Raw genomic sequence first — 25,855 nt, 5'->3', positions numbered from 1 at the left:
TTCTTTTTTGTATGCTTCCTGGGTTATAGACTTTTTTGTGTGTGATTGTTGAGTGTAAGGCTAGATTATAGTCAGGATGAGTCACCCTCATTTATGCAAAATCCACCTGAAGACTGTTTTGTGTGTGTGTGCGTGTGTGTGTGTGTGTGTGTGTGTGTCCCCCTCCCTGTGAGTCTTGCTTTTCTTATATCTCCTCTTTGGGATAATGTGATTCTTGCATAGACAATAGAAGTTAAAAGGCATGTAATTGTTTCAGGCTCCATCTAACTCCAGGAAATGGAGAGGTATTAAAACAGGATGTACATTAGTACTAATGACGTCCTGAGAATAAAGGATACTAGAATTATTTTCTTAGATCATGCAAAGGACACAGTTCCAGTATTTAAAATGATTGCGTGAGAGAGAAGGGGAGTTTTAGGCTCCTGCAAAATATTATTGTCTTGTGAAATGTATTGTTTAGACCTACAAGTCCCAGATATTTCTGAAATACTTAAGACCATGGATAATCTTTATACCTACAAGTCCCAAACATTTCTGAAATACTTAAGACCATGGAATAATCTAAGTCTATGAGGAGAGAACTGCTACTACTTTGCTACAAGCAGTTAATAATGGTTCTAAGATGAACCCATTAGCTGTCACCACAGCGCATGCCATGCAGCAGAGCTAGTGCTTTCCTCTGTTCACATTCATTCAAATGTCGGCAGAATAGAAATGGATTGAGGTTTCTATGGAAACCACTCATGGTTTCAGGCATTTCTTGGGGCACTTTGTTCCATTAATTCTTTGCAGAAAGGAGGTATACATCAGGACTTTTCATTAATGGCATTTTCCCTCTTGGTTAGAAGCTGGTGGGTGGAGTTACCACCTTGCCTTTTGTTTTACCACATTCTTAGCAGCTCCTGTGGCAGCTTCCCCTCCGGCTGAGAAAATGGCATGAGCTACTTCTAAAGCTTAACAAATCCTGCCCATCAGCAGTGGCTGTTCAGACAGCATTTCTTCTCTTTGGCCTTAAAGGAAATTTGAAATTCTCATACCTAGCAATTTATGTAACTTATTTTCTCACTGAGGATTTATGTAGTTCCTATGAAATGTATACAGTGCAACAAGTCAAGACAACTTCAATGCCTTTATGAACCCAATTAGCAACAACAATAACAGAAAGAGAATGCTTGTGGGGAGGGGGGATTTAGGGGCATTAATGAAAATTTCAGTGTGAAATCCAAGACCAAAGAAAATAAAATATTTCAGTCCAGATACTAGCTAATTAATTGCCTGGAGGAATAAGATCCCTCCCATAATATAGAGAGAAAAATTAAAAAGAAAAAAACAGCTCTTCGATGACTCAAGTGCATTAATGAGTGTCACGCTTTCCTGTAATCATACCAGAACACAGAAATCTCATAGTGGACTAAAGAAGGTATTATTAATAAAGAAAAGCCAACACTAAATAAATAAGAAGAAGAAACAACCACAGAGGTTCCTTGGAGTAACTGAGGGCAGTCTGGACTCTGAAATCTGACAGTTCAATTTATATCTCATCGCAACCACTGACTACTTAGGATCTTAAATAATTTCCTTAGTCACCATACAAGTCAGTGACCTCATTTGTGGAGTGAAGGTGAGAATTCCTACCTTGTGGAGGTGTTGTGCAGGTCAGAGGTCACAGATAAGTTTCCTTCTCATATCAGTATAGTCATTATCTGAGATCCTGCAGTCATGAGGTTGTATAGGGATACAAAATTCCACATGTCATGCAAAACATCACTAAAGTACTACTGTCTTATAAAATTAATATCCATTCAAATATTATCCCTAGTTTAACATGAGCATTTTCCTCGGCTTATGTTTCCGATTATTTGACTATCATTAGCTGATTAAAGTTTACAATATCTCTTGCAATTATAGTGTGCCTTGATAATGAATTAATAATGCATCTCTTAAGAAGATGCAGAATTTCATAAAGCATATAAAGATGAGGATGAAGAAGTGAAGAGGCTGCAGAGCAGAGACTAGAGCCAGGCTCCCCCGACTCAGATGGGCCAGTTATCAGATACACAACATTGAGCAAGTACCTCTACTTTTCTGTGTCTCAGGTTCTCATGTGCACAATGGAAAAATTACAACCCCATCTCCTACAAGGATTAGTTATGAGGATTGAATAAAGGTAATATTTGCAAAGTACTTAGAACAATGCTTAGAAAATCTTAAGCATGGGTGTTCATTAAAGTAAAAATAAAAACAAACAAAATAACTCCATAGCAAAGTAATTTTATTTATTTTTTTAATTGGAGTTTAGCTGATTTACAATGTGGGGTTCATTTCTACTGTACAGAAAGTGGCTCAATTATACACGTATATACATTCTTTTTAATATTTCTTTTTTATCAAGATAAATAATATACTTTTTTTCTTTTCCATGACGGTTGATTACATGATATTGAATATAGTTCCCTGTGCTCTACAGTAGGAACTTGTTATTTATCTATCCTATATACAATAGTCTGTATCTGTTAATCTCAAACTCCCAATCCATCCCTCCCTCCCCCCTCCCCCTTGGCAAGCACAAGTCTGTTTTCAATGTTTGTGAGCCTGTTTCTCTTTCGTAGATAAATTCATTTGTGTCATATTTTAGATTTCACATGTAAGTGATATCATATGGTATTTGTCTTCTCTATACGACTTACTTCACTTAGTATGACAATCTCTAGGTCCATCCATGTTGCTGCAAATGGCATTATTTCATTCCTTTTTATGGTTGAGTGGTATTCCATTGAATATATGTTCCACATCTTCTTTATCCATTCATCTGTCAATGGACATTTAGGTTGCTTCTCTGTCTTGGCTATTGTGAATAATGCTGCATAGCAAAGTCATTTTAAAATAAAGTAAAATGATTATAAATTGAAGAAACCCAGAAGGTTTATGACAAGATAGATACAATAACAAATAATGATCTGAATACCACAGAGGTTGAGAAGCATTTGTGAAGACAGTGGAAGCGCTGGATTGTTCTCACGCACACACAAATGACCGCGTGTGCTGCTAGTGTCGAAGTGAGGCTGTGAGATCTGGTTTCCCAGACGCACCAATGGGTCCAGCTCCTGGTGTTCACAGCCTGTGTCATCCCCGCCACCAACCCTAGACCAGGCTTGGTCTGTGTAACTCAGGGCAGAAGGGTGCTGTGCAACTTCAAGGTTAGGTCATGGGAGACACTGCGGCCTCATCCCGGTCCCTCCCTGACCTGTTCTCCCCAGCCCTGGAATGGCTCACTCTTGAGGAAGACAGCTTGCAGGCCCCATGGAGCCCTTGGGGGGACCCAGGGGCTAGGGACCGGAGGCCTTCATCCAGAAGCCTGAGGACATATGAAGACCCCTGCCAATAGCCATGTGAGCTTGAAATCAAATCCCCCAACCCCGTGAGACTTCCAGATGCCCACAGCTGCTTTCAACAGCTTGTCTGTGTCAGCTGAAAAAAAGGCACAAACTAAACATTGAGAATTATGTGTTACTTGGCAGACATTCTGAGGACTTAAGCCCGGGACGCAGCCTCTCAGATGGCTCGGAGGGACTGCTTCAAAGAGGCAAGGGGGGAGCCAGGATATAGAGGAGTTTTTGCTACAAAGACCAGGTAGTCGGAACATCAAAAGATTACTGTTAAGTAAAGAAAACCAGACATCTCAAGTTAAGGAAGTTAGAGCTTTTCGGTGTGTGGAAAGATGCAAAATCTGGGCTCACTGAAATTGTTCCTTTGATGCCCACCTCAGGTCTCTGGGACAAGTCTCCTTCGGGTGCATCACTGCAAGGTGGCTGCGGCGGCTGAGGGATAGATGGCGGGCATCCTGTCTCCATCCTGAGTTTCCTCAGGGCTCACCATCCAGGCGGCTGTAACGTGATGGCTCGATGGCTGCAACATCCTTTGTTTACTGATATGGCGGCAACAGCTTTCATTGACATCTGCACAGGGCCTGCCCCGAGCTCAGCCCTGGCCAGCCTAGGGTCTCCCGGGTGCCGCCAGCCCTGGAGGACAGAGCCGTTGCTGAGCCTGCCAGGAGCCCAGCCTCGGGGTTAGGGGCTGGGCCCAGACCCTGGCCGTGGCGATGGTGGGGCTCAGCATGCCGGGCAGGCGGTCCGAGTGCGGCTCCCTGTGCCCAGGCCACCCGGGGCCAGGACTGTGCCTTGGTCTGGGGCCCGGGGTAGGGGGGCCGAGGGCAGGAGAGCTCGTCTGTCTGACTCTGCCCTGGAGCTTGGTCACCAGGATCCTGGTTCAGAGCTCCCTTCACCTGGCTGCCTGAGGGCCCCAGAGCTGGACAGACACCTTGCGGGAGAGGCGCCGGTCCTGAAGAGCCGCATCGGGCAGCGCGATCTTTATCAGTGACTGGCCGTGTAGACGGGCGGGGGCTGCTGGCCGGTGGAGGAGCAGCAGGGTTCTGTGCCCACTGCCGGTAGTTCTGGGTGGTGTAGCGCGGGCGCTGGGCGCTCACAGGTATGGCACGTAGTCAGACGCGCGCCACAGCGGCTCTTCTCCAAAATGGTGCCTGTGGATCACTGGGGCGCCAGGACCTGGGTCACCGGCTGGTCCCGCATCCTGGCCCCGGCCAGTCTCACCCCAGCCCCTGGGTCGCGTGTCCTGGCCTAGCCTCACCGTACTCCTTGCCTCATGGGTCTGTCTTCCCACAGCATGCTCCCTACCGCGCGCGGGGGCCCCTGTACTGCGCGGGGATGATGCCGTCTACCAGGATGTCTCCCGGAGACGCTGGGTGTAGGCTGCGGGGTAGGGGTCAGGGGTCATCTCTGCACCTCTGGGCCTCACCCTCCCCTCGAGGAGGGCCTGGTGTCGGGGCGGGCGGGGCCGGACCCTCACCCGAGGGCATGCTGTGCTCCCGGGGGCTGTGGCATCCATGCCTGCGGACATAAGCCTCGAGGTACTGAGCTGTCCAGAGCCCCCGAGGGAGCGTGGTCCAGACTTCTCGGGGGTCCGAGCTGGTCAGGCCCGTGTACCACTGCGGGCGGGCCGCGTAGCGTCCCATCGGCGTGTACTTCCGACGGGGCCCCTCCTGGGACAGGTAGTCATTGCTGAGGGCATGGGCGGGAGGAGAGAGACTTCGTTTTCCGCCCCCCTGCCCTCCCCGGGCCTCTTCATCCCCTTCGCCAGCGCTGAGGGTGAAGAAGCCTGGCCCGAGGTGCGGGGGGCCTCGTCTGTCCTTCAGTACTGGACACCCTCCCACCCAGGCTGGCAGAGGGTGGAAGGCTGACCCCTTGTAGCCCCTCCTCTCTGCCACATCCTCCCCAACCCCCAGGACCACCTAAACATTTCGCCTTTTCTTGCCTCTACTAAGTCCTTTGCCCAGCCTCCCAGACCTGCAGGCCCTTTCCTCCAGGAAGCCCCCCTGGCCTGGAGGTGCACCAGGAGGATGTGGTCTCAGCTGTGGCTCAGTGAATGGCGCTGGTTTCACCGTCATTGGTCTGGCCTGGGAGCTGTGGGCTGGGGACACAGGGAAAGTTTGTGGGGAGCCCAGACTCCCAGGGAGACCTTCAGGGAGCTCTTGCACCACCACCACCTGCCCAGTCATTGGGGCCAGCCGGGAGTGAAGACAAGCTCACATTTAAAGGAGAAAATATGCAGCTACACAGGAGTGCCTGTTCCGGGGGCCTCTGTTGCCAGAGCCCATCCCAGGCTGAGAGCATCAGGAGGGCTTCCCCAAGGAGGAGCTGGCAGTGATGTGAGGCGGGACCCGCTTGTGCAAAGGCCCTGGGGCATCAGGGATGGTGTAAGGAACAGGCTGGCAGAGCAAAGAGGGAAATGGAAATAAATATGCTAATGATGGCAAAAATCAAACCTCAACCAGGTACCATTAAAACTAAAGCTATCCTTCCTGAACACCCTCGCAGCACCACTGCCCAAGAGACAGACATGGGCACGTGCTGTGCTTTGACCTGGCGAGCTCCCTCCAAGGAAATGCCCCAGGGAATGAGGACGTGTCCCCAAGACGGTCTGAGCAGGGATGCTGATAAAACGTTCTCCCTTGAGCCTACTTGGAGTTCTCACTCCGTACGGAAAACCAGAAACCCACGAGCCTCATAAGAGGTGGGCTCAGCCCTGTTGGTTCTGGGACACAGGTTTCAGGAAGTGGCCGCAGGCTGGGTTTGCCGCTTGCAGGGATGGGAGTTTGGGGACCATCTGGGGAGCCCCACTCTTCTGAACTACAAAATAAGCCGAAACTACAAAAAGCACCTGGCTTGTAAAAAGGAATTAGAACAGTCTAAAATAACACACACACACACACACAAATTTGACCACAAACTTAAGAATTAAACGCTACGTTTCTTTCTGTGCAAATGAAGAAACTGGCTTCCAAAGTTTGAAACGGCCATAATGTAATAAACCGAAACATTGTGTACTATTTTCACAACTGTACGTTTTGATATGTATTTAATAAACATCTGCTGAATGAATGTCTCCGTACAAATTCGCAGACATTATTTCGGAATCAGGTTCCCAATGTCAGAGCCCATCACAGAAGAAACAGGATGAAGATGAAGTTAAACTCCGCGGCTGCCTGCATCTTTCCATCGGAGACAGAAAGAGGAGGCAGAAGGGGCTTGACGCAGCAAGTGCGGTCACGCGACAGCGCGTACTGTCACTCCCGTGCGAAGTCGACCCTCAGGCTCTCTTCCAGCAGGCGGGAGGCGACCTCGGAGCACCAGGTCCCGCGCGGGTGCTCCGCCGAGCACAGCGCGAAACCGCGGTTCGCGGCCGCCGGACGCCCACTTCCGGGCGGCGGGGAAGAAGGGGCGTAACCGTCTCAGCCCCGCGCCCCGCCCGCGGCCCCCAATCCCCGTACCCTCCGGCTTCGGGAGCCCGCGACCCGAAGAGGAAGCGCGCGCGATGGAGCTGCGGCACCTCTGGCTGCTCTGCTGCTGCTGCTGCTGCTGCTGCCCCGGCGCCGCCCCGGCCCCGCCGAGCGGCCGCAACCCGCCCGCCGCCTTCCGGGTACCGCTCTCCCCGGGGGGCCCTTCCCGCTTGCCTGTCCCGGAAGGGGGAGGGGGACCTGAGCGCACCCCCGGGATCCCCTGGGCTTCCTGTCCCGGGGAGGGGGAGGGGACCCGAGCTCACCCCCGGGGTCCCCTGGGCTTCCTGTCCCGGGGACGGGGGAGGAGGACCTGAGCGCACCCCCGGGGTCCCCTGGGCTTCCTGTCCCAGGAGGGGGAGGGGGACCTGAGTTCACCCCCGGGTCCCCTGGGCTTCCTGTCCCGGGGAGGGGGAGGGGGACCTGAGCTCACCCCCGGGGTCCCCTGTGCTTCCTGTCCCAGGGACGGGGGAGGGGGACCTGAGCGCACCCCGGGTTCCCCTGGGCTTCCTGTCCCGGGACAGAGGGGTCACCGGAGCGCCACCCCCGGGGTTGCCTGCGCGCAGTCCGATGACGCGCCTGCGTTCCAGAGCTGGCCTGACGCACGCGAGCCTTTCTCTCTGTCCTTGGTGTCCGGGTGTCGCTCTCGCCCAGGCCGTGCTGACCCACAGAGGGGTCCTCCAAGAAAGATGTGCAGCTGCGGGTGACCACTGGCTACGTCCAAGGTGGTCCTGATTGGAAGGCGCACCCCCTTTTGGAGCCCCCGGGCGTCCTCGCCGCCTTCCCAAACTTCATTTCAAGGATGTGAACCAAAAGTAGGCGGAGAAACCTGCCCATCTTCCGGAGGGGGCGCTGGCCACCTCCTTCTGAAATCGGAATTTTATCCTCACAGAGCCAGCCTTCAGCAAGCTCAGGGAATCCTGCCGGTTTATGATTTTCCGGAACCCGGGCCCCTTGGACTAGCGCACACCCTGCAAGTTCCCCTGACTTGGTGGAGACCGATTTAGAGAAGGGGGAAGCATTTCATTTCCTTTTCAGATTATTTTGAAAAGGCTTGGTAATCTCAGATGCCCTCCAGCATTAAAACTCAGGAACACACCAGTTAGCTCAGTATAAATAAGGTTTTTCCTGAAACCAAGCAAGCTGCAAGAGGTAATGATTTAGAGTTGGCCTCACTGTGTTCTATTCAATATATATCCAATACTGTGTAATATGTTTTAAATCATGAGAGGTCATTATCATTTTTTATGTTATCAAAGAAAATTCCTTCTTCCTTAATCAAAAGCAAGTGTGAAATCAGTAATCCTGCTGCTTAGTGGAATTGCATTTATTATTTTCCTGGTATTTTCTTGAGCTTTCTCATGGGATTCTGTAGCGGTGCTCTCTTCTACTTCTCCTGCTCATCTCCCTGGACCTCCAGTGTTTAGGAAGTTCCAGCCTTGCCTGATTCTGTGCATTCTTGTTTTTTGCCCAAACCAAGATGTGTATTTTTATTGCCAATTTATTTCTCTAGCTTTCAAAACCAGAAGCACTGGTATAATTGCTTAAGATCAAAGTTTTTGTCCTGTATTCCATTCCTGCCCTGAGCTTGGTGGCATATGGTGGTGAACTAACAACTTAGGGGGAAAATAATCAATCCCACCCATACTGCTAATGTATTCATTGACTGAAGAAATAAAAGCACTGCCATACTTCTCAAAAATAAAAAAATTGGGCTTCCCTGGTGGCGCAGTGGTTGAGAATCCGCCTGCCGATGCAGGGGACACGGGTTTGTGCCCCGGTCTGGGAAGATCCCACATGCACGGGAGCGGCTGGGCCCGTGAGCCATGACCGCTGAGCCTGCATGTCCAGAGCCTGTGCTCCGCAACGGGAGAGTACACAACAGTGAGAGGCCCGCGTACTGCAAAAAAATAAAAAATAAAAATAAAATAAAATTATGTCTAATTAGGAATTGGTTAAGTTGAGATTCTCTGTTTACCCATCGGGGTAAATTATGTACAGATTCTAGAAAATTCCCTGGTTCCATAATCAACTTAAAACGAAAAAAAAGTTTAAAAATTAAAATAGAGTTATAAAGTGCTCTGTGTTGTGCTAGAGAGAATAGAGAGGTTTTAGGGTAAAAAGTGGACAAATATTGAAGACCAGGAGCTGTAGTCTTTGGATCTTGGTGTCTTATTTAGGGAGAGCAAAGAGGTGTCCTCTTGTTTGCAAATGCATTGATGACTGACTAGTGGCTGCCCAAAACACAGTGGAAAGGTATTCAGGGAACTGCTGACACAGAGAAAGGATCTGATTGATTAGTAATGTTTTTCACCATCATGGGTTCATGGTGAAAGGTTTTGTCATCCCTTATGGGGTTTTCTAAGTTCCCCGGGAATATTCCTTGAGCGGAAGTCAGGTGGCACCTGGTGATACTTGTACACAAACCGACACTTCGTTATTGTTGGGTGAAGACCAGGCTCCTCCTGGGATGATTATGGGATGCCTCACAGGATAAGTGACTGATATTGGGGATTTGTGTGTCTTCTCTTTCTTTCTTTTCTCTATCCCAGGAGTCAGGACTGAGAGAGGAAGTCAGGGAGGGTCAGGGAGAGTGTCTGCAGCATCTCTGAGCTGAGAGAAGGGGTGAGGGCAGAGTACCCTAGATGCCCTGCAGGCCAGGGGAGGGTAGGAGGCCATGGGGACACACAAATCCCAAACCAGTCTTCAGTGGAGGCCCTTCCCCAGTAGGCCGGCCAAGTACTTAGTCATGGCCTGGGTGCGGCCTGTGAGCACCAGGGCCTCCCTCCCTGCAGTCCTGGCAATTCAGATTCAGGGGGTAAGCTCCCTGTGGATGGTCTGTGAGGCCCATCCTCCTGGCTGCAGCAGGCTTTCCTGTACATCCATAAACGTCCTACCTTCTCAGGCCTTCCCTCATCTGTCCAGCTCGCAACAGTGGCCAGTAGATGCTAACAGGACGAAGGAAGCCGCTGAACTCCTCAACAGTTTGCAGTCACTGGCTTAGATTTGTCACACGGCCTCTACTCACACTTGCTTTGCACTTCAGTTCTGTTTATAGATTTTTACATCTCCTTTCCAAATTATATTCAAAGGCTTGCTTCATCAATATTACCTTTAAATGTCTAAAACTCAATAACTATTGATCATTTTATTGATTAACAGTCCTTCCAGGCATGCTCAATAAGGAAAAAATAAGATTATGATAAGTCCCAGCAATAATTTGCTTGAAAACAAACAGCTTATGCCATTTGCAGCAACATGGATGGGCCTAGAGATTATCATACTGGGTGAAATAAGTCAGAGAAAGACAAATACCATGTGATATTGCTTGTATGTGGAATCTAAAAAAATGATGCAAATGAACTTACTTACAAAACAGAAATAGACCCACAGACATAGAAAACAAACTTGCGGTTACCAAAGGGGAAAGGGGGGCAAGGAATAATTTAGGAGTTTGGGATAAACATATACACACTACTGTGTATAAAATAGATAACCAACAGGGACCTACTGTATAGCACAGAGAACTATACTTAATATCTTTTAATAACCTATAATGGGAAAGAATCTGAAAAAGAATAGATATACATATGTAAAAGAAAACAAAACGCAACTTAGCACTATCAAGGGCATGACGTATATAAAATGTAATTATGCATATATTCAACAACAAATATTAATTAAGCGTCTGTTGTGTGCCAGGTGTGTGCTCAGTGAGGGGAACACAGTAGCGAATAAGACAGACCAGCCTGGCCCTCATTTTACTTATAGGTTTATGGGACAGACACGCAATAAACACGTAAGTGCACAAGCGAGTACAGAATAGCTAGAGCTGGAAACTTACCAAATGGTGGTCTCCTGAAGTTTTATTTATCCCACACAGTTGGTTAGAAGTAGGAAATTGAGGCATGTTCATACAAAAGACAAGCCTAAGATGATTATCACAAGACTCAAAGCTGAGGAATCTGTAAACAATGGTCCGATTTTCCCTTTGGAAAGACAAACCAGGAAATCTTCCTGGGACATTTCCAGGATTGCATCTCTTTCCCAAAGCCTTTTTACCCAAAATGAAACAGAGACCTCTATAAAGCTCAAGGAGAATCAGATGTACTGATTCACTAGTTACTTACTCCTTTTTTCATGCTTCATTAGTTGTGCTGGGAAATACGAAGATAAAGAAGACAGTCTTCCCAGAGTCATAGTTGTTGGATCATATGAATACTCTCTGGCGACAATTCCCACTAGTGTCTAGTGTTTATTTGCAATTTATTTTTTTTCCACTATGTTAAATAAACATATATTTAGTGCTTTCAACATGCTTAGTAAAGAGGGATTATAAATGGTTATCCATTTATAATTCCTGGGACATTCTTTTCCTAGCTTCAAAAATTACTCCTGAAATCAGATAATATTTTTAATACAAAACATTATAAAACGAATCTGAATATCTTAGATGACCTTCCATCATGATCTGCAGGAAATAAATCAAGCTTTAACTTTTGCATCTGAACACTGTCTCCAAGTAAGTTATATGCATATTGCTCTGGAAAGTTAACATGGGTGATATAAATGAGTGTGTTTTTTTTTCCTTTTAGGAAAGTCTTAATAGACAGCGATACTTGAATTCTTTATTTCCTGGTGAAAACTCCACTGCCGTCTATGGAATAAATCAGTTTTCTTATTTGTTCCCTGAAGAGTTTAAAGGTATGGTGCAATGGGGCTATTAGTTGATTAGTTTCCTGACTTTAATTTGTTCCCTTAACTTTTGAGAATTGTTCAATTGTGAAGCTAGTAAATTGAGTAATACTTAATATTTATTAAATGCTTAATAAGTGTCAAGCATGTACCTGGTGCTGACAGTTAAAAAAATAAATCCATGGTCACTCTCTTCTAATTATTGCTTAAGAACTAAATACCGTAAATATAGACATTTCCACGTGGCTCTGAGGGCTAATACCTCATCTCTCCTCCAGTTTTCTGTGCTGTTTCTATTCAAGACGCCCATGGTTCCATGGGTTGTGATAAAACAAATGAGGTCAATTATGCTCATTTTTTTTTTTTGACCTGCTTCTATCAAACATGTCATTTTATGTGACAGCCCCGGCCCTATTGGAGGAATTCTCATCTTTGTAGCTTTCGGCTAATCCATTTCATGTACGGAAAAGCACAAAAGGCAGACTGTATCAGAAACTCCACTGTTTCTGTTGAAACGTGCCTCCAAAATGAATCCCTATAATATAATGTTGCTTGCCTTTTCTTTTCATGTGTATCCTCAGCTATTTATTTACGAAGCAGACCTTCCAGTTTTCCCCGGTTTCTGGCAGATGAGCACACATCCATCTCCAACCTGTCCTTGCCGTTAAGATTTGACTGGAGGGACAAGCACGTCGTCACCCCAGTGAGGAATCAGCAGACAGTACGTTGGTTTTCTTTTCCTTTTTGATCAGTGTCTGAGTCACTTTTGAGGTCAAGTTCGATCAGACTTGTAAAGGAGCCATCACTGCTGTAGGTGAAAGCACACCCCAATCATCGAAAAATGGCAAGGCCAGGGGCTTCCCTGGTGGTGCAGTGGTTGAGAGTCCACCTGCTAATGCAGGGGACACGGGTTCGTGCCCCGGTCCAGGAAGATCCCACATGCCGCGGAGCCTGCGTGTCCGGAGCCTGTGCTCCGCAGCGCAAGAGGCCACAGCAGTGAGAGGCCCGCGTACTGGAAAAAAAAAAAAAAAATCGCAAGGCCAGGAGAACCCCTGGTGTGGGAGACGGATGTCAGGCCAGGCACTCACTCTGGAGGTGAGCTCTGTGGGCTCCCCTCCCTGGCTGCCTAGCCCCCTTATCACGGTCCCCAGGCCTCTGCAGAGCAGCAGGTGGAAGGCTGGAGGAGGTGAACTTGACCACTGATGCTTGAGCCGTTCAAAAGGGAAACGACGTGACATCAGGCACTGTTCCCCCGTGCGCCCAGACCTCTTGGGTTCATCCCCTGAACTCCCTCAGAAACCCTACCTCCATCCCCACCCCTACAGGATCGCACACTTCGTACCTGTGATCCTTAAAAATGCAGTCAGTTCTGTTGGAATGTGACATAGACGTTCCTAGAAATCACCAACTCTGCAAAATCAGGCAGTGAAAATGAGAGGGGTTATAGAAGAAATGAGGTTAGGACTCAGCGCTAAAAACTTCGTGATACACTAAAAAAAGACAGGGAAGTAGTAAAAGTGGCAGTGCGGTTTTACATGTGTTAAATGATAAAGAAGTGTGTAAGTCCTGCAGTAAATGCAACCATTTACCACCCTGCTATATCACTTATATGTGGAATCTAAAATATGGCACAAATGAGCTTATCTATGAAACAGAAACAGACTCACAAACATAGAGAACAGACTGGTGGTTGCCAAGGGGGAGGGGGTGAGGGAGGGATGGAGTGGGAGTTTGGAGTCAGCAGATGCAGACTAGTACATATATAGAATGGATAAACAACAAGGTCCTACTGTATAGCACAGGGAACTATATTCAGTATCCTGTGATAAACCATCACGGAAAAGAAAATGAAAAAGAATATTCATATGTATAACTGAGTCATTTGCTGCACAGCAGAAATTAACCCATCATTGTAAATCAACTGTACTCAACAAAAACAAATTTTAAAAATGCAGCCATTTACCTTGCAGAAGTCCTGAGTGTGCCTGTGAAGATAACCTGGAATCAGAGGGCAAGCGGGACCCCAGATGTGGGTAGGCACCCTCATTCACGAGGCGAGCCATCTCTCCGGCAGATGTTGGAGGGCAGATGCGCTTGCCCCGCACCCCCGCTGGGCATGGGGATGTCCGCTGACCTGGGAAAGTTGGTCCCTAACCCCAGGGATGCGGCCCCAGTTTGTCTGCAGTAGAAACCTCAGTGGGTCACTCAGTCTCCTCTCGTAAGACCAACGCTTTGGACCCAACAGTTCCCCGGTCACCATCTAGTTAGGATGATCCTTTTTGCTTTCTCAGATTCTGTATTTATTGTTCTGGGTTAAATTTTACCACCAAATCATCTGCTTTATTTTTGGATTCGTAATGAAGGGTGATGTAGCATGAAACCCAGTCCATCCAGGGTGTGCTTACGTTGTATTCAAGGCGAACTTTTAATTAGGAATCTTCTTACTAAAGGAAAGATGTTTTGGAGCAGGGACTGTCCCCCTGGGGCAGTGGTAGGTGGGTAACCTAAGGTGACCTGCATTTACAGTTCTCAAGGGGTGGGCACCCTGCTGGAATGTCCCTTAGTGAATGCCGTACCCTGCCCCATGCCTTGAAGCTAGAGGTGTAAATAAGGCCACTTTGAGGCCATTAGATCCCTCAGAGCTTCCCTCCACGAGGACCACCAGCTGTGCGTCCTTTCTTTGCCTGCAGTACCTGGTCCCGGGATTAAGACAGTTCTGCCCACTTTCAAATCCCACTCTCTGCCTTTCCTGCCGTTCTTCCTCCTTGTATGAAATTCTTGATCCTTTCCTTCCACCTCCTCCCTTTCTTGTAGGACCAGCCCTTTAATTCTTTTGCTCTAGTTTGTCCAGTAAGAGGAAGTTAAGAGACCCAGACTCAGGAAGATTGTCAGCCAGTATCTCAATGAGGAACGAGCAGTATAGGTCTCCATCATTGGGACATTTCCTGTGTGTTCATAACTGTGATGGGCTGAAGAGTCAGTCATTCACCCAGTTCCTGAGTCCATCTGTGAAAGGGACCAACGTAGGCACGTGCATCCTAACCGCTGCTCACCTCATCCCTGCCTTCTAGCCAGGGGGACGTGGATGGCCGAGCAGAGGGATGGAAGAACGGGATGGGCGTTGGTACACACCTTAGAGACAAGCCACCTGTTCAATGAGCTGGCTCGTTTTTTTATTTTTTTTTAATGTATTTTACTGAAGTATACTTGATTTACAATGTTGTGTTAATTTCTGCTGTACAGCAAAGTAACTCACTTATACATATATATATATATTCTTTTTCATATCCTTTTCCATGATGGTTTATCACAGGATGTTGAATATAGTTCCCTGTGCTCTACAGTAGGACCTTGTTGTTTATCCATTCTATATATACTAATTTGCATCTGCTAATCCCAAACTCCCAACCCTTCCCTCCCCCATCCCCTCCCCCTTGGCAACCACAAGTCCGCTCTCTCTGTCTGTGCAGACTCGGTTTTTTTGTTTTGTTTTTTTTTTTGCTTTACACGGGCCTCACACTGTTGTGGCCTGTCCCATTGTGGAGCACAGGCTCCGGACGCGCAGGCCCAGCGGCCATGGTTCACGGGCCCAGCCGCTCCGCGGCACGTGGGATCCTCCCGGACCGGGGCACGAACCCGCGTCCCCTGCATCGGCAGGCAGACTCCCAACCACTGCACCACCAGGGAAGCCCCAGACTCATTTTTTAAAAAGACCATCAGTTCAAGTGTTTTCCCAGTCTCTAAAATTCACTTTTATTTTGCATCGTCTAACCTGCAATAGTGATACTACCAATTTACCTTTCATGAATAACTAGATTTTGATGCTTACAAGAGAATTTTGGGTTTCGTTTCCTTTTTTCAATTAGAAAATCGACAGGATCGGTGTTTATATTCCGTGGGCCTCCAGACTGTGCTCACTTGATTTGATCATCTGAGATATTAGAGATGTTGGCAGACTTGATTTGCACGTTATTTGATAGTAAGTACTGTCCGTTTCTGTTCCTGGCAGTGTGGTGGATGCTGGGCCTTCACCGTGGTAGGAGCAGTAGAGTCCGCGTGCGCCATAAAAGGGCAGCCTTTGGAGGCGCTGAGTGTCCAGCAGGTCATAGACTGTTCATACAGCAACTACGGCTGCAACGGAGGGTCCCCGCTCAGCGCTTTGAACTGGCTCAATAAGGTGACTAGGTCCACAGCCTTTTAAGCTGCTTGTTTAATGTGCGTTCAGAATTCAGACAATCTACTCTCATTTACTAAATAATGTTTTCAAGGTTGGAAATGTAGCTAACCAGAGCTTGAATTAATCAGAAGACTTCCCAATGTGACCATATCCGGAAATAGAGTCTTTAGGAGGCTCTGGAGGTTAAATGAAGTCATAAGGTTGGACCCTAACCCGATCGGACTGTGACCTTATCGGAAGAGGAGGAAGAGAACAAGAGCTCTGTCTGCCCTGTGAGGACACGGTGAGAAGGTGGCCATCTGCACCGCAAGGAGAGAGCTCTCCCCAGATGCTAACCCTGCCAGCACCTTGACCTCGGACTTCCAGTGTCCAGAACCATGTGAAAATCAATTTCAGTTTTTTAAGCCAAAAAAAAAAAAAAAAAAAAAGAATTGCTTCTGGGCAGGTCAGCCATCAATAGAGAAACCAAAGTGTGAAAAATCTTACCTGCAATCAGTGTTCAGAAAAATATTTATGTTTATTTCCTCACATTACTTAACAGATGCTCTTTTTTTGCAGATGTGTGTCACATGACTCACAAAGCTGAGAGCGTATTCATTTCCGTAGAATTTCTGAGTGTTCAGGTTTACAGGGGATTAGCAGTCAGCTGATTGGGTGCTCTCTGTAGGCGCAGGGCTGAGCGCATGTTGCACGTCAGTAGCTGGCACGGGGCTGCGCCCTGCCTCTCCCCCTCCAGAGGCTTCCCCAGCACGTACACACCCTCTGATGCTGTACTAGGTTCAGCAGCAGTGGCGTAAAGCCAGCGATGAGGTGTTGTGAAAGGTTGTCACGACAGTGTTCCCCAAGCTCCAGGGCCCCCCTCTTACTCATTTGCTGTGTTTTGAGTCACCGCACACTGGACGCTGATGCTCTGTACATGTTATGGGCAGCAATACGTAGAGCGTGTGCCTGCGCTCACATAAGCCCTGCTCTCCGAAGGGGAGGGTTCGATCCCGATAACTGTAAGGTGTGTGGCATTTGCCAGGTGAATGGCAGCGAGGGAAGTGGATAGAAGGATGCTTGTGAGCACAACCCAGGACCACTGCCCTGCCTGAGCCTCAAAGGCTTGGCAACCCAGAGCCAGAGCCGTGGAAGGAGAGTGGTCTACACGCCTGTACCCTCGGGAGAAGGAGGGCCAGACTTTATCATCAGATCACCGGAGCTCCCAGGAAACGGAATACAGGAAATACAGGAGCCAAAGACAAAGACATTGAGTTTAATTACCTAGGATGTCCTTATAAAACACCTAAAGCGTTAATTTAAGATTTTCATAACTCAAAGAATACCCACATGATGAAGGTGTGGCCAAGGCTAATCTTATTTTGACACTTGGTAATAAGTTCTATTTGATTTCTAACACAACAGTGTGACAGAAATAATTCTGGGTGCTCATTTTCTTTTAGATGCAAGTGAAGTTGGTGAGAGATTCAGAATACCCGTTTAAAGCCCAGAACGGTCTGTGCCGTTACTTTTCTGACTCACATTCTGGATTTTCAATCAAAGGTTATTCTGCCTATGACTTCCGGTAAGTATCTCCCTCTGTTGTGGTTTCCTCTATATCTCTTAATTTATTATCTATTGATTATTTGGAATTAATAAGTTGATTGACAGCATCACTGCCTACTCTTAATTGTTTTAAAATGGACTTTTTACTGAAAATTGGTAATCAACGTGGAGGTCTATGTACGTTGTTTCTTAAATATGATCTACTTTCTCCCACGTCATTACAAATAGAAACAACACACTTAAATTAACACATTTAAATCCAGTTTAAAGTATAATTGACACTCACCACCTCTTACCAAGTTTAAGTGTCACACTTACCTTTAGCGTATTTCAGTCTTACTCATGGATCAATAAAAGATTGCTCGAAGGGCTTCCCTGGTGGTGCAGTGGTTGAGAGTCCCCCTGCCGATGCAGGGGACATGGGTTCGTGCCCCAGCCCGGGAAGATCCCACATGCCGCGGAGCGGCTGGGCCCGTGAGCCATGGCCACTGAGCCTGCGCGTCCGGAGCCTGTGCTTCGCAACGGGAAAGGCCACAACAGTGAGAGGCCTGCGTACTGCAAAAAAAAAAAAAAAAAAAAAGGTGGAGGCAGTCGTGTCTGGTTAATACAGAGATTATCATATTTGTCGTGGTCAGATTACAAAACTTTCCCCCAAATTGAATAAAATAAAATATACATTATACACTAAAACCTGTGCTGAACAAAACTAAATTATTAGACAAGTGAGGGAGAGAGACAATGTTTATTGTAAACCTCGGGTATAATTTATGGGTTAGGAAGGCCACAGAGCCTGTACCTATAATTGTATCCTTAGTTTGATTCTGAAGGTGGGTGCGGTGCTGAGGCATAAAGGTGGAATTTGAACTCAGCTCTGGGGAACCTCAAAGTCCATACCCTACCACAATGCTTTCCCAGATTTCATAATTTTGCTTGTCTTAGGTCATCTTAATGAATACCAACTATTATTACAGTAGCAAAAATTAGAAATGCCTGCTTACAGATCTCCAAAAACAGATCTTCACCTTAACAGGTAACATGAGTGAATGTTTAGAATGAATGTGTCCTTTCTGTTGCAGTAAGTCCCACTGTTACGCACTCATGTTTTTCCCTCATCTGTGGACAGAATATCCCCTTGATAGAAACTGGCTTCCAGCTGGCATGATGAGGGCTTATTTACTCTTTCAGGGCACTAACCCACCATGCTTTGCTGCAGCAATAAACTACCAAAAGCTATCTTAATGGCCTGAAATATCAGTAACCTTATTTCAGTGTCCTGCACCCACAAAGCTGACCTTTAAAAATGCAAATTAATGGTTTAATCACATACTTTTAAGACCCATGAAGGCTGAATGCTGTGTAACATGAGACTTTATCAATACAAGGCCGCATAGGAAGGCAGTAACTGCATCTCCGGCTGTCTTCCCAGTACAGTCCTAGTTCTCCTGGCATCTTAGCATCTATCCTGCCCTATAACTGCATTCACCACTTTTGCATAACCCTTCCCTGTAGTTTCTTTATTTGATGATCACTGACCTAAGTTAGCTGGTCTCTTGATTCTTACCTGGTGTGGCAGAGACGACGAGTTATCGCCACACATCCAGGCTTTCCACATTCCTTATTAAGAGAATCCCTATATTTTAGAGGAGTACTTTGACAACCAGCTACAAAACTTCATTTCCCATCTTCCTTGAAGCTAGACTTGGCCATAGGACTGAGTTCTAGCCTATGAGACCCATGCGGATATGTGCAGAATATGTGATCACTTCTGGGATCTCAGCAGGAATGTAGCACTTCCCCTTTCTACTCCCTGATGTCTGAAATACGTGTTAAATGGCCGGGGCTCCAGCAGCCTTCTTGGACCATGAACTGACCCCAGGAGAGTTCCTGGTATCCTGGTGTCCCACAGCCCTCCTGGACTGCCAGTCTTCCAGACTTCTTTTAGCCTCCATCGATTAGGGCTTGATAATTGCAACCAAACCTACTCCTACCCATATACAGATTAAATAGATCACTTTTATAAAGTATTTTTACCTGAAAAACTAAACTTCTTAACCAAACATTTCCTTTTTTGGTAGTGACCAAGAAGACGAAATGGCAAAAGCACTGTTTACCTTGGGCCCTCTGATAGTGGTAGTAGATGCCGTGAGCTGGCAAGATTATCTGGGAGGCATCATACAGCATCATTGCTCTAGTGGAGAAGCAAATCACGCCGTTCTGGTAACCGGCTTTGATAAAACAGGTGAGTGCTGGTGAGATGTGACCAATTGCTTTGCAGCTTGAACTCCATCTTGACAAGTGATTGCCATCCTTTAAAACGCTGAAATTTGGTCCTATTACATCTAAGTCCTCATGAGCTTTACAACTTTTCACTAAACTTCCAGGTATACACGCCCTGCGGGTCCCACTGTCAATCTGGTAGATGCCTTGTTGAAATGACACTAAATTCCTGATCTAAATAATGGGCATTCTTCATCTGGAATGTTTAGGGTAACTGCTGGGAAAGAGAAGTGCTTATTATTTCATCATACTTATCTAATGATCCTTTTTTTTTCCTTTTTCTTCCTTTTCCTAAGTCTCTGGAAAAGGACGTGTGTTTTCATTTTCTGCAGTAACTGCATTAAGTGAAATGCATTCAAACACATTTTCCATTGATTGGCGTGTGACACTAGTACCGCTCAAGTTTACTTGGCTGGTTTGTTAGCAGTTCATTACATTTTTTATCTTTTTCTTAGAGCCACTGTACTTTTCAAGAACTGAACTTTAAATAGACATTCTTTCACCACAGATACGTTCTCCAGGGTTTGTTTTATGTTTTTTAGGCGGTACCCCATACTGGATCGTGAGGAACTCCTGGGGAACTTCCTGGGGCATAGACGGCTGTGTCCATGTAAAAATGGGAGGAAACATTTGTGGTGAGTCATGAGTTGATATTCAAAACTCTAGGCTAAATGTCAAGGAAGAGACTGTGAATAGATTAAAATTTTAGCCCGTCCAGTCCATAGTGTGCGTCCAGGATACTTAGATCACTTTTACAGTAAGAATTGTCATCCTTTAACTAATTGATAAAAATACAACAGTGTTTTTCTAAAAAAGACACTATTGTACACATTCATGTTTTTAAAAGGAAGAGGGACTGTAGTAAAAACCAGTGTAATGAGCAAAACATTATAAGACATGGCGATAATTTACCAAAGTTAACTACTTCCAAAACCAGAAAAAACTCCACTTAGGAGGCTGAGCTTTTCCAAAAATGTCTCCAATTCCAAATTTACTTTTTATAATTGTATTACTTTCCATTATTTTATGTATTATAATGCCTTCTCTAGGATCATGAAGAATCACTTTTTCTTTGTATCAAAATGGGTGAAAGTCTGAATATTAGGGTTGTTTCTGATTTAATATGCCCCTTGTCACCTACAAAATTCTAGCAAAAAATTCTACTCACTGGAATTGAGAGGCTTAAAAGAATGCCAAACATGCTCTTTTGTTGAATAACATTTTTTATTAATTAACAACAAACCAAATTAAAATAGCTATTTAAGTATGTTAAACGTATTCTAAAATCCATATTCAAATTCTGTTCTAAAATTTTTGATCTAGAAAATCAGCATATTTTCTGAATCAAGTTGGACCCAAACTATGCTGTGTATACAACTTATTAAAAATTGTAGAACACACCAGGTTGTGATATTTATGATAAAAGAGAGTTATGAATGGGCTTCCCTGGTGGCGCAGTGGTTGAGAGTCCACCTGCTGATGCAGGGGACACGGGTTCGTGCCCTGGTCCGGGAGGATCCCACATGCCGCGGAGCGGCTGGGCCCGTGAGCCATGGCCGCTGAGCCTGCACGTCCGGAGCCTGTGCACTGCAACGGGAGAGGCCACAACAGTGAGAGGCCCGCGTACCACAAAAATAAATAAATAAATAAGAGAGTTATGGAAAAACTTGAGAGCTTATATTTTGATTCAGTCTAGTGACAACAGCTCAGTCATTCCACAGAGCAGCATCCTTGTAGTTTAATAAATGGCCTCTTCAATCACCCCAGTAAAGAATTTTCCATAAATTATTTATTAACAAGAGTCAGCCTCACAGAAGCTTTTCAGCCAGAGCGCGAGCACCCCTGTCAGCCCTCTGCTTTCAGCTTCACTGGGGCTCTGCAGATAAAGGGCCGCTGCCACTCCTGGAAGCCCTGCTGCCCCCACAGTTTATCCCCAGCTGCGGAGTGAGGGGCCTGCATCTGGGCTGAGGGGCGGCTGCTTTCACAGCCCTGTCAGGGTTGCTGCAAGGATGTGATCTGGATACTGGTTCAGCATCACCTTGATTAGGACCCTGCATCCCCACCTCTTCCCAGCCCCCAGCTACAAAGGGTGAGTCAGGATTATCTTTCCCCTGTACCTGTTTCCCAGTTTAAGTCTCCAAGGCCTGCCTCGTTCATCGTTATACAGGAATCCAGATCCTTTCTGAAAGGGAGTATTTCCTGAAAGTTACATCCCTGAGATGGTCACATTACTCTTATGACCAGCTGCGGAAGGCGGGTAGCATTCCGTGGCCCCAAGAGATTTCAAAGACGCAGCTAATCACAGAGGAATCCAGTCTTCAAATAGGATGTTTAATCACTTCCACCATGACATTCTGATCTGTGTCCACAGAGCACGCTGGTGATTTATTGAAATGTTGTTGAAGTTCAAATCTTAGAATTTAAATTTTCAAATTGTGTTGAAAATAATCCTCTAAATTATCGTATTGCCTCTAAGCAATATGTATGAGTGCGATACAGATTTCAGATACATTCACCTGTTCAGTTCATAAGTCGTTTGGGGATTTTTAATAGTTTCTTGAAATAAAAATATTAGGTATCTCTTCTAATATCTGCGTTTGAGGTTGCCGTGTCTCTACGGACATGTAGCTATCACCAGTGAGTGATTTTCTTAGTAGATATTAACTCTTTCCGAACCCAAATGAAAATTGTTTTAATTTGCTATTTAAAAGGCATATAAGGAGGAAATAGAGTAGTACTGATGGTTTCCTTTTTCTTAGGTATTGCAGAATCTGTTTCTGCTGTATTCGTGTGATATGTTCGCCAGATCAAGAGACAGATACCAAACTGAAGGCTCATGATGAGATGTGATACTTCATTCTTGGCATTTTCACCTTTAGGCTTTAGCAACTACCCACAAAAGACAGGCTCTAGGGCTTGGTCCTGTTGAAACTATTGGTAAGTTGTAGAATGTTCTCTTCTTAGAGAGAGATGGACAAAGTCAGAAGGAAGAAAACCAGCACCATGGCCTGGGAGGAAGTCTGAACCAGTTTCCTACTGTGAGGAAGGTCAGATTAGGAGGTATTTTAGGTCTCTCCACTCTGAAAAGGCTATTATCTGGTTTGTTTGATTATTGTTTCTGTTTGCCATTTGTTTATTTTTAATGACATATTTCCAGTAGGATTAAAGAGGTGATAAGAATTCCTTTTCCTTTATGGGATAAAATCAGCAGCCCAAGCTGCCCTGCATATAAGAATAGCCAACCTAGAACTAGGTGTGCCCCTCCCAGTTGTATTCCCAGCCCTCCAGGATGGAATTTCATAAGAATTTTGAAAGGCCAATTGTTCTTCCCCAGCACATGGCGCTCACCTGTGACCTGCGCAGATCATGTAGAAAGAAGAAAAAAGACAAAGTTGCTTTTTAAGGCAGACAGCTAGCCTGATTGAAACTCAATAACCAATATGGCAACCAAGTGATAGGAAAATCTCAAGTAGCCTTGACTGGAAGACAAATTATTTGGGGGTTTCACGGTCCGGAGGGTTCCAGTATGTTTTATTTCCTCCTTTGTTCTTGTTGGATTGAGGAGTGGTGTGTCTTCTCACATTTTCTAACTCTTTCTCTTACTCTTGGCCGTGAAACTTCTAAATCCTCCTGGTGGTGCGGCTTCCCTGGTGAAAGAAGTCTCACTGTTTACTTTCCTTCTCAATTTGAGGGCCATTTATTTGGCTCCAATTGTCTCTAAGCCTTTATCAGCATCAGGACCTCACCTGTCTGTCCACCCATCATTTGGAGGCACCACCTCTTTCAAAGTTCAACCTCATTAATCTGGGGTATCAGCCAAAATGTGTTTCCCAGCCTCAGTTGTCCCAGTTTTCTGCTTATTTTCCCCAGACTCACATCCTAACTACATTTTTGTGCATCCCTTTGGCTTTCCACATGGTCCCTGGTCCTCGAGGTCCAACTCCTCTTTTGCAGGGTCATTATGCTTGGCCGTGTAAGAACCTCAGAGCATGAAAGCTGCTCTTCTGATTGAATATAAGTACAATCGTATTGTGTGAGTTAAATGACAAAATTGTATCAAGTACTATGTATGTAAATATCTCCTCTCTCAAATTCACAGTCGCTGTCCAGTGTAGACTATCTTAAAAGCAAAATTGTAGGGGTGGCAATAACCACTGAAAAAAATTGAGACATCCCATTTTCCTCTCACGGTTGACCTTTATTTATCACTCTCCTAATTAGAAGAAAATCAAAAACAAGACACTATTTCTTTTCCTTACACCAACCAGAAGCAATTTCAAAAGAGTATGTGTTGACTCAGATTTAGAAATGACAAATTGATATTCTATTTGATTAATATTCTAAATATCCAACTATGCCAAAAAGGAATTGCGTCTTGATTGTTCTAGTTTGTGTTAATGTACTAATTCCTGTAAAATATGAATGCTTTTCTGATACTCTTTTACAAAGATAAATATTCTTTTGAATTACAAAGTGATAAATACCTCTCGGCTCTTCTGGATTTTGATAACATTTATAATAAAACAACCTGTATCTGACTTTGGGTTAAGAAGACTCTGTCCACGTGTATGGCTTACATTTTGTGAACACAATGTTAATGTGCTTTACATTCACACAAGAGTTTTCTCAGCTGCAAATCCATATATTTAATTTTTGGTTTTCTCCATAGACATCTTAACTTCAATGTCTGCAAACTATTTCCTTCCCCTCCTCAAAACAACAAAACAAAACAACAGCAACAAAAAACCTAAAAAACAACAAACTCCCACACCTCCTAGAGTCTCTATTTTGGGTAACAGCATCAGCATCGTGTAATAACCCAATCAATAAAATTGAGGGAAATCTTAGATGCTCCATCAGGTCAGCTACACCTGAGGACCCATCACCTAATCACCCACCTGCTCTCCATTTCCTTTCTCCATTCTTCACTCGATACATGTTCTTTAGCATCTCTGACCCCCACTGCTCAGGAGTCGACCCATCAGACCCCTTGTCCCTCAGTCTGGGGCTTCTCGAGTATGGCCCCCAGACCAGGAGCCACCTGAGGACTTGGAAACTGTTTTGTCAGCCCCCCGGGTGTTTGTGATGGACGGATGGATAATCCATCTACTCTGTGTCCCCGGGGTTTACATTTCTAAGAGACACCATTTTTCATGTTATCCCTCTGTTTTAGCCCATTCAGGGGTTCCCGGTGCCTAAAAGATAACATATCAACTTTTCTAAGTGAGATTTTCCCAAAGAGGCCCCTTCCTGCCTTCTCAGCCTCACCAACTGCTGTTCCACGTGGGCGTGTGCTGTGCTCCCGCCCTGACCAGCTGCTGGACGTTCGCCAGTGAGGCTGAGAGGAGAGCAATGAAATCTTCACATAATAATTAGGAGTCATAATGAAAATAACCAAGGTGTTCCTGGATGTGATTTCACTGGGATCTCAGAGTAAATACTAAATTAGCCTTACAGTGATTTCATGATTCATTTAAGAATTATTGAAAGCGGGTCGTAAGCACTAGAAGCAAGTTTAAATGGGGCAAGAGTACTAACTGGTTTTATGAGTGGTTTCGACATTTATGTAAGAATTAGTGATACATCATTTGAAAAAAACTACAACTATATAACCTAGTCACACCAAGAAACAGAGATAAAAATAACTATATCAGATCATTTAGTCTATTAAAAGAATATACCTTGACAAATAGCATTTATTCCAGGATTCCAAGGCATCTTGATGGACGGAACGTCCAGTAACATATTTCTTCATTACTTCATGAGAAAAAGCAAAGATTATAAGTATTTTATCCCCAATACATAGAGAGGAAACTGGGGATTAAACTGGTTGTTTGGACCAAAGTAGATAATTAACAGGTGCATTTGATCTCAAACTTGCTGACTTATTTCAAAGGGAGTGTCATCGGCCATGTTACTTGTCTCTGGATTTTTCAGCTTAACCACCCTTTGGTACCATATATCTGTACCTGCACACACACACACACACACACACACACACACACACACACACACGCCATGGAGGCAAAAGCAAGTATATGTAAATAATGTAGAGACAAACTAGACAATATGATCCTTATAAGAAAATTGTAATTGAGACCAAAGAATAGTTCACTTCCATCAAGAACCTACTGCTTGCCATAGATAAGCACCCTAGGTCAAGTTGGCTGCGCATTCCAGATTTCTTTGATAATATTTTGTACTCTCCTCATAACAGGAATTTCACTAGGTATTGACAGACTGAGCTAGAAAGTGAAGAATGGAACTCCTGTGTGATCTAAACTCTTGATCTAACCCATTTTATGCCAAAT

At 45.4% G+C, this 25,855-nt stretch overlaps 1 protein-coding gene and 1 pseudogene across 1 annotated transcript; one reads left to right on the top strand and one right to left on the bottom strand.

The window, feature by feature from the left end:
* Positions 1–4,370: 4,370 nt before the first annotated feature.
* On the bottom strand, positions 4,371–5,572 carry LOC132488934 (tektin bundle-interacting protein 1-like; annotated as a pseudogene).
* A 1,098-nt stretch (positions 5,573–6,670) lies between these two features.
* CTSO (cathepsin O) lies at positions 6,671–24,103 on the top strand. The gene is made up of 8 exons (XM_060114539.1): positions 6,671–6,993; positions 11,446–11,554; positions 12,127–12,266; positions 15,555–15,722; positions 17,165–17,286; positions 19,343–19,506; positions 20,087–20,179; positions 22,304–24,103. The coding sequence occupies exons 1-8, from the start codon at positions 6,889–6,891 to the stop codon at positions 22,336–22,338; spliced, it is 936 nt and encodes a 311-aa protein (XP_059970522.1). The 5' UTR covers positions 6,671–6,888; the 3' UTR covers positions 22,339–24,103.
* Positions 24,104–25,855: the final 1,752 nt, after the last annotated feature.

This window comes from Mesoplodon densirostris, chromosome 1 (assembly GCF_025265405.1).
Source record: "Mesoplodon densirostris isolate mMesDen1 chromosome 1, mMesDen1 primary haplotype, whole genome shotgun sequence".
Classification (NCBI taxonomy): Eukaryota; Metazoa; Chordata; class Mammalia; order Artiodactyla; family Ziphiidae; genus Mesoplodon; species Mesoplodon densirostris.
Note: the sequence above shows the minus strand (reverse complement) of the source record. Positions and strands in the feature narration are given on the sequence as shown.

Bases quoted from the DNA above. Each gene is read 5' to 3' on its own strand.
- CTSO (XM_060114539.1), top strand. From the start codon at position 6,889: ATGGAGCTGCGGCACCTCTGGCTGCTCTGCTGCTGCTGCTGCTGCTGC. The intron at 12,267-15,554 runs GTACGTTGGTTT...TGTTCCTGGCAG, and splicing joins CAGTGAGGAATCAGCAGACA to TGTGGTGGATGCTGGGCCTT. The intron at 15,723-17,164 runs GTGACTAGGTCC...ATTTTCTTTTAG, and splicing joins CTTTGAACTGGCTCAATAAG to ATGCAAGTGAAGTTGGTGAG.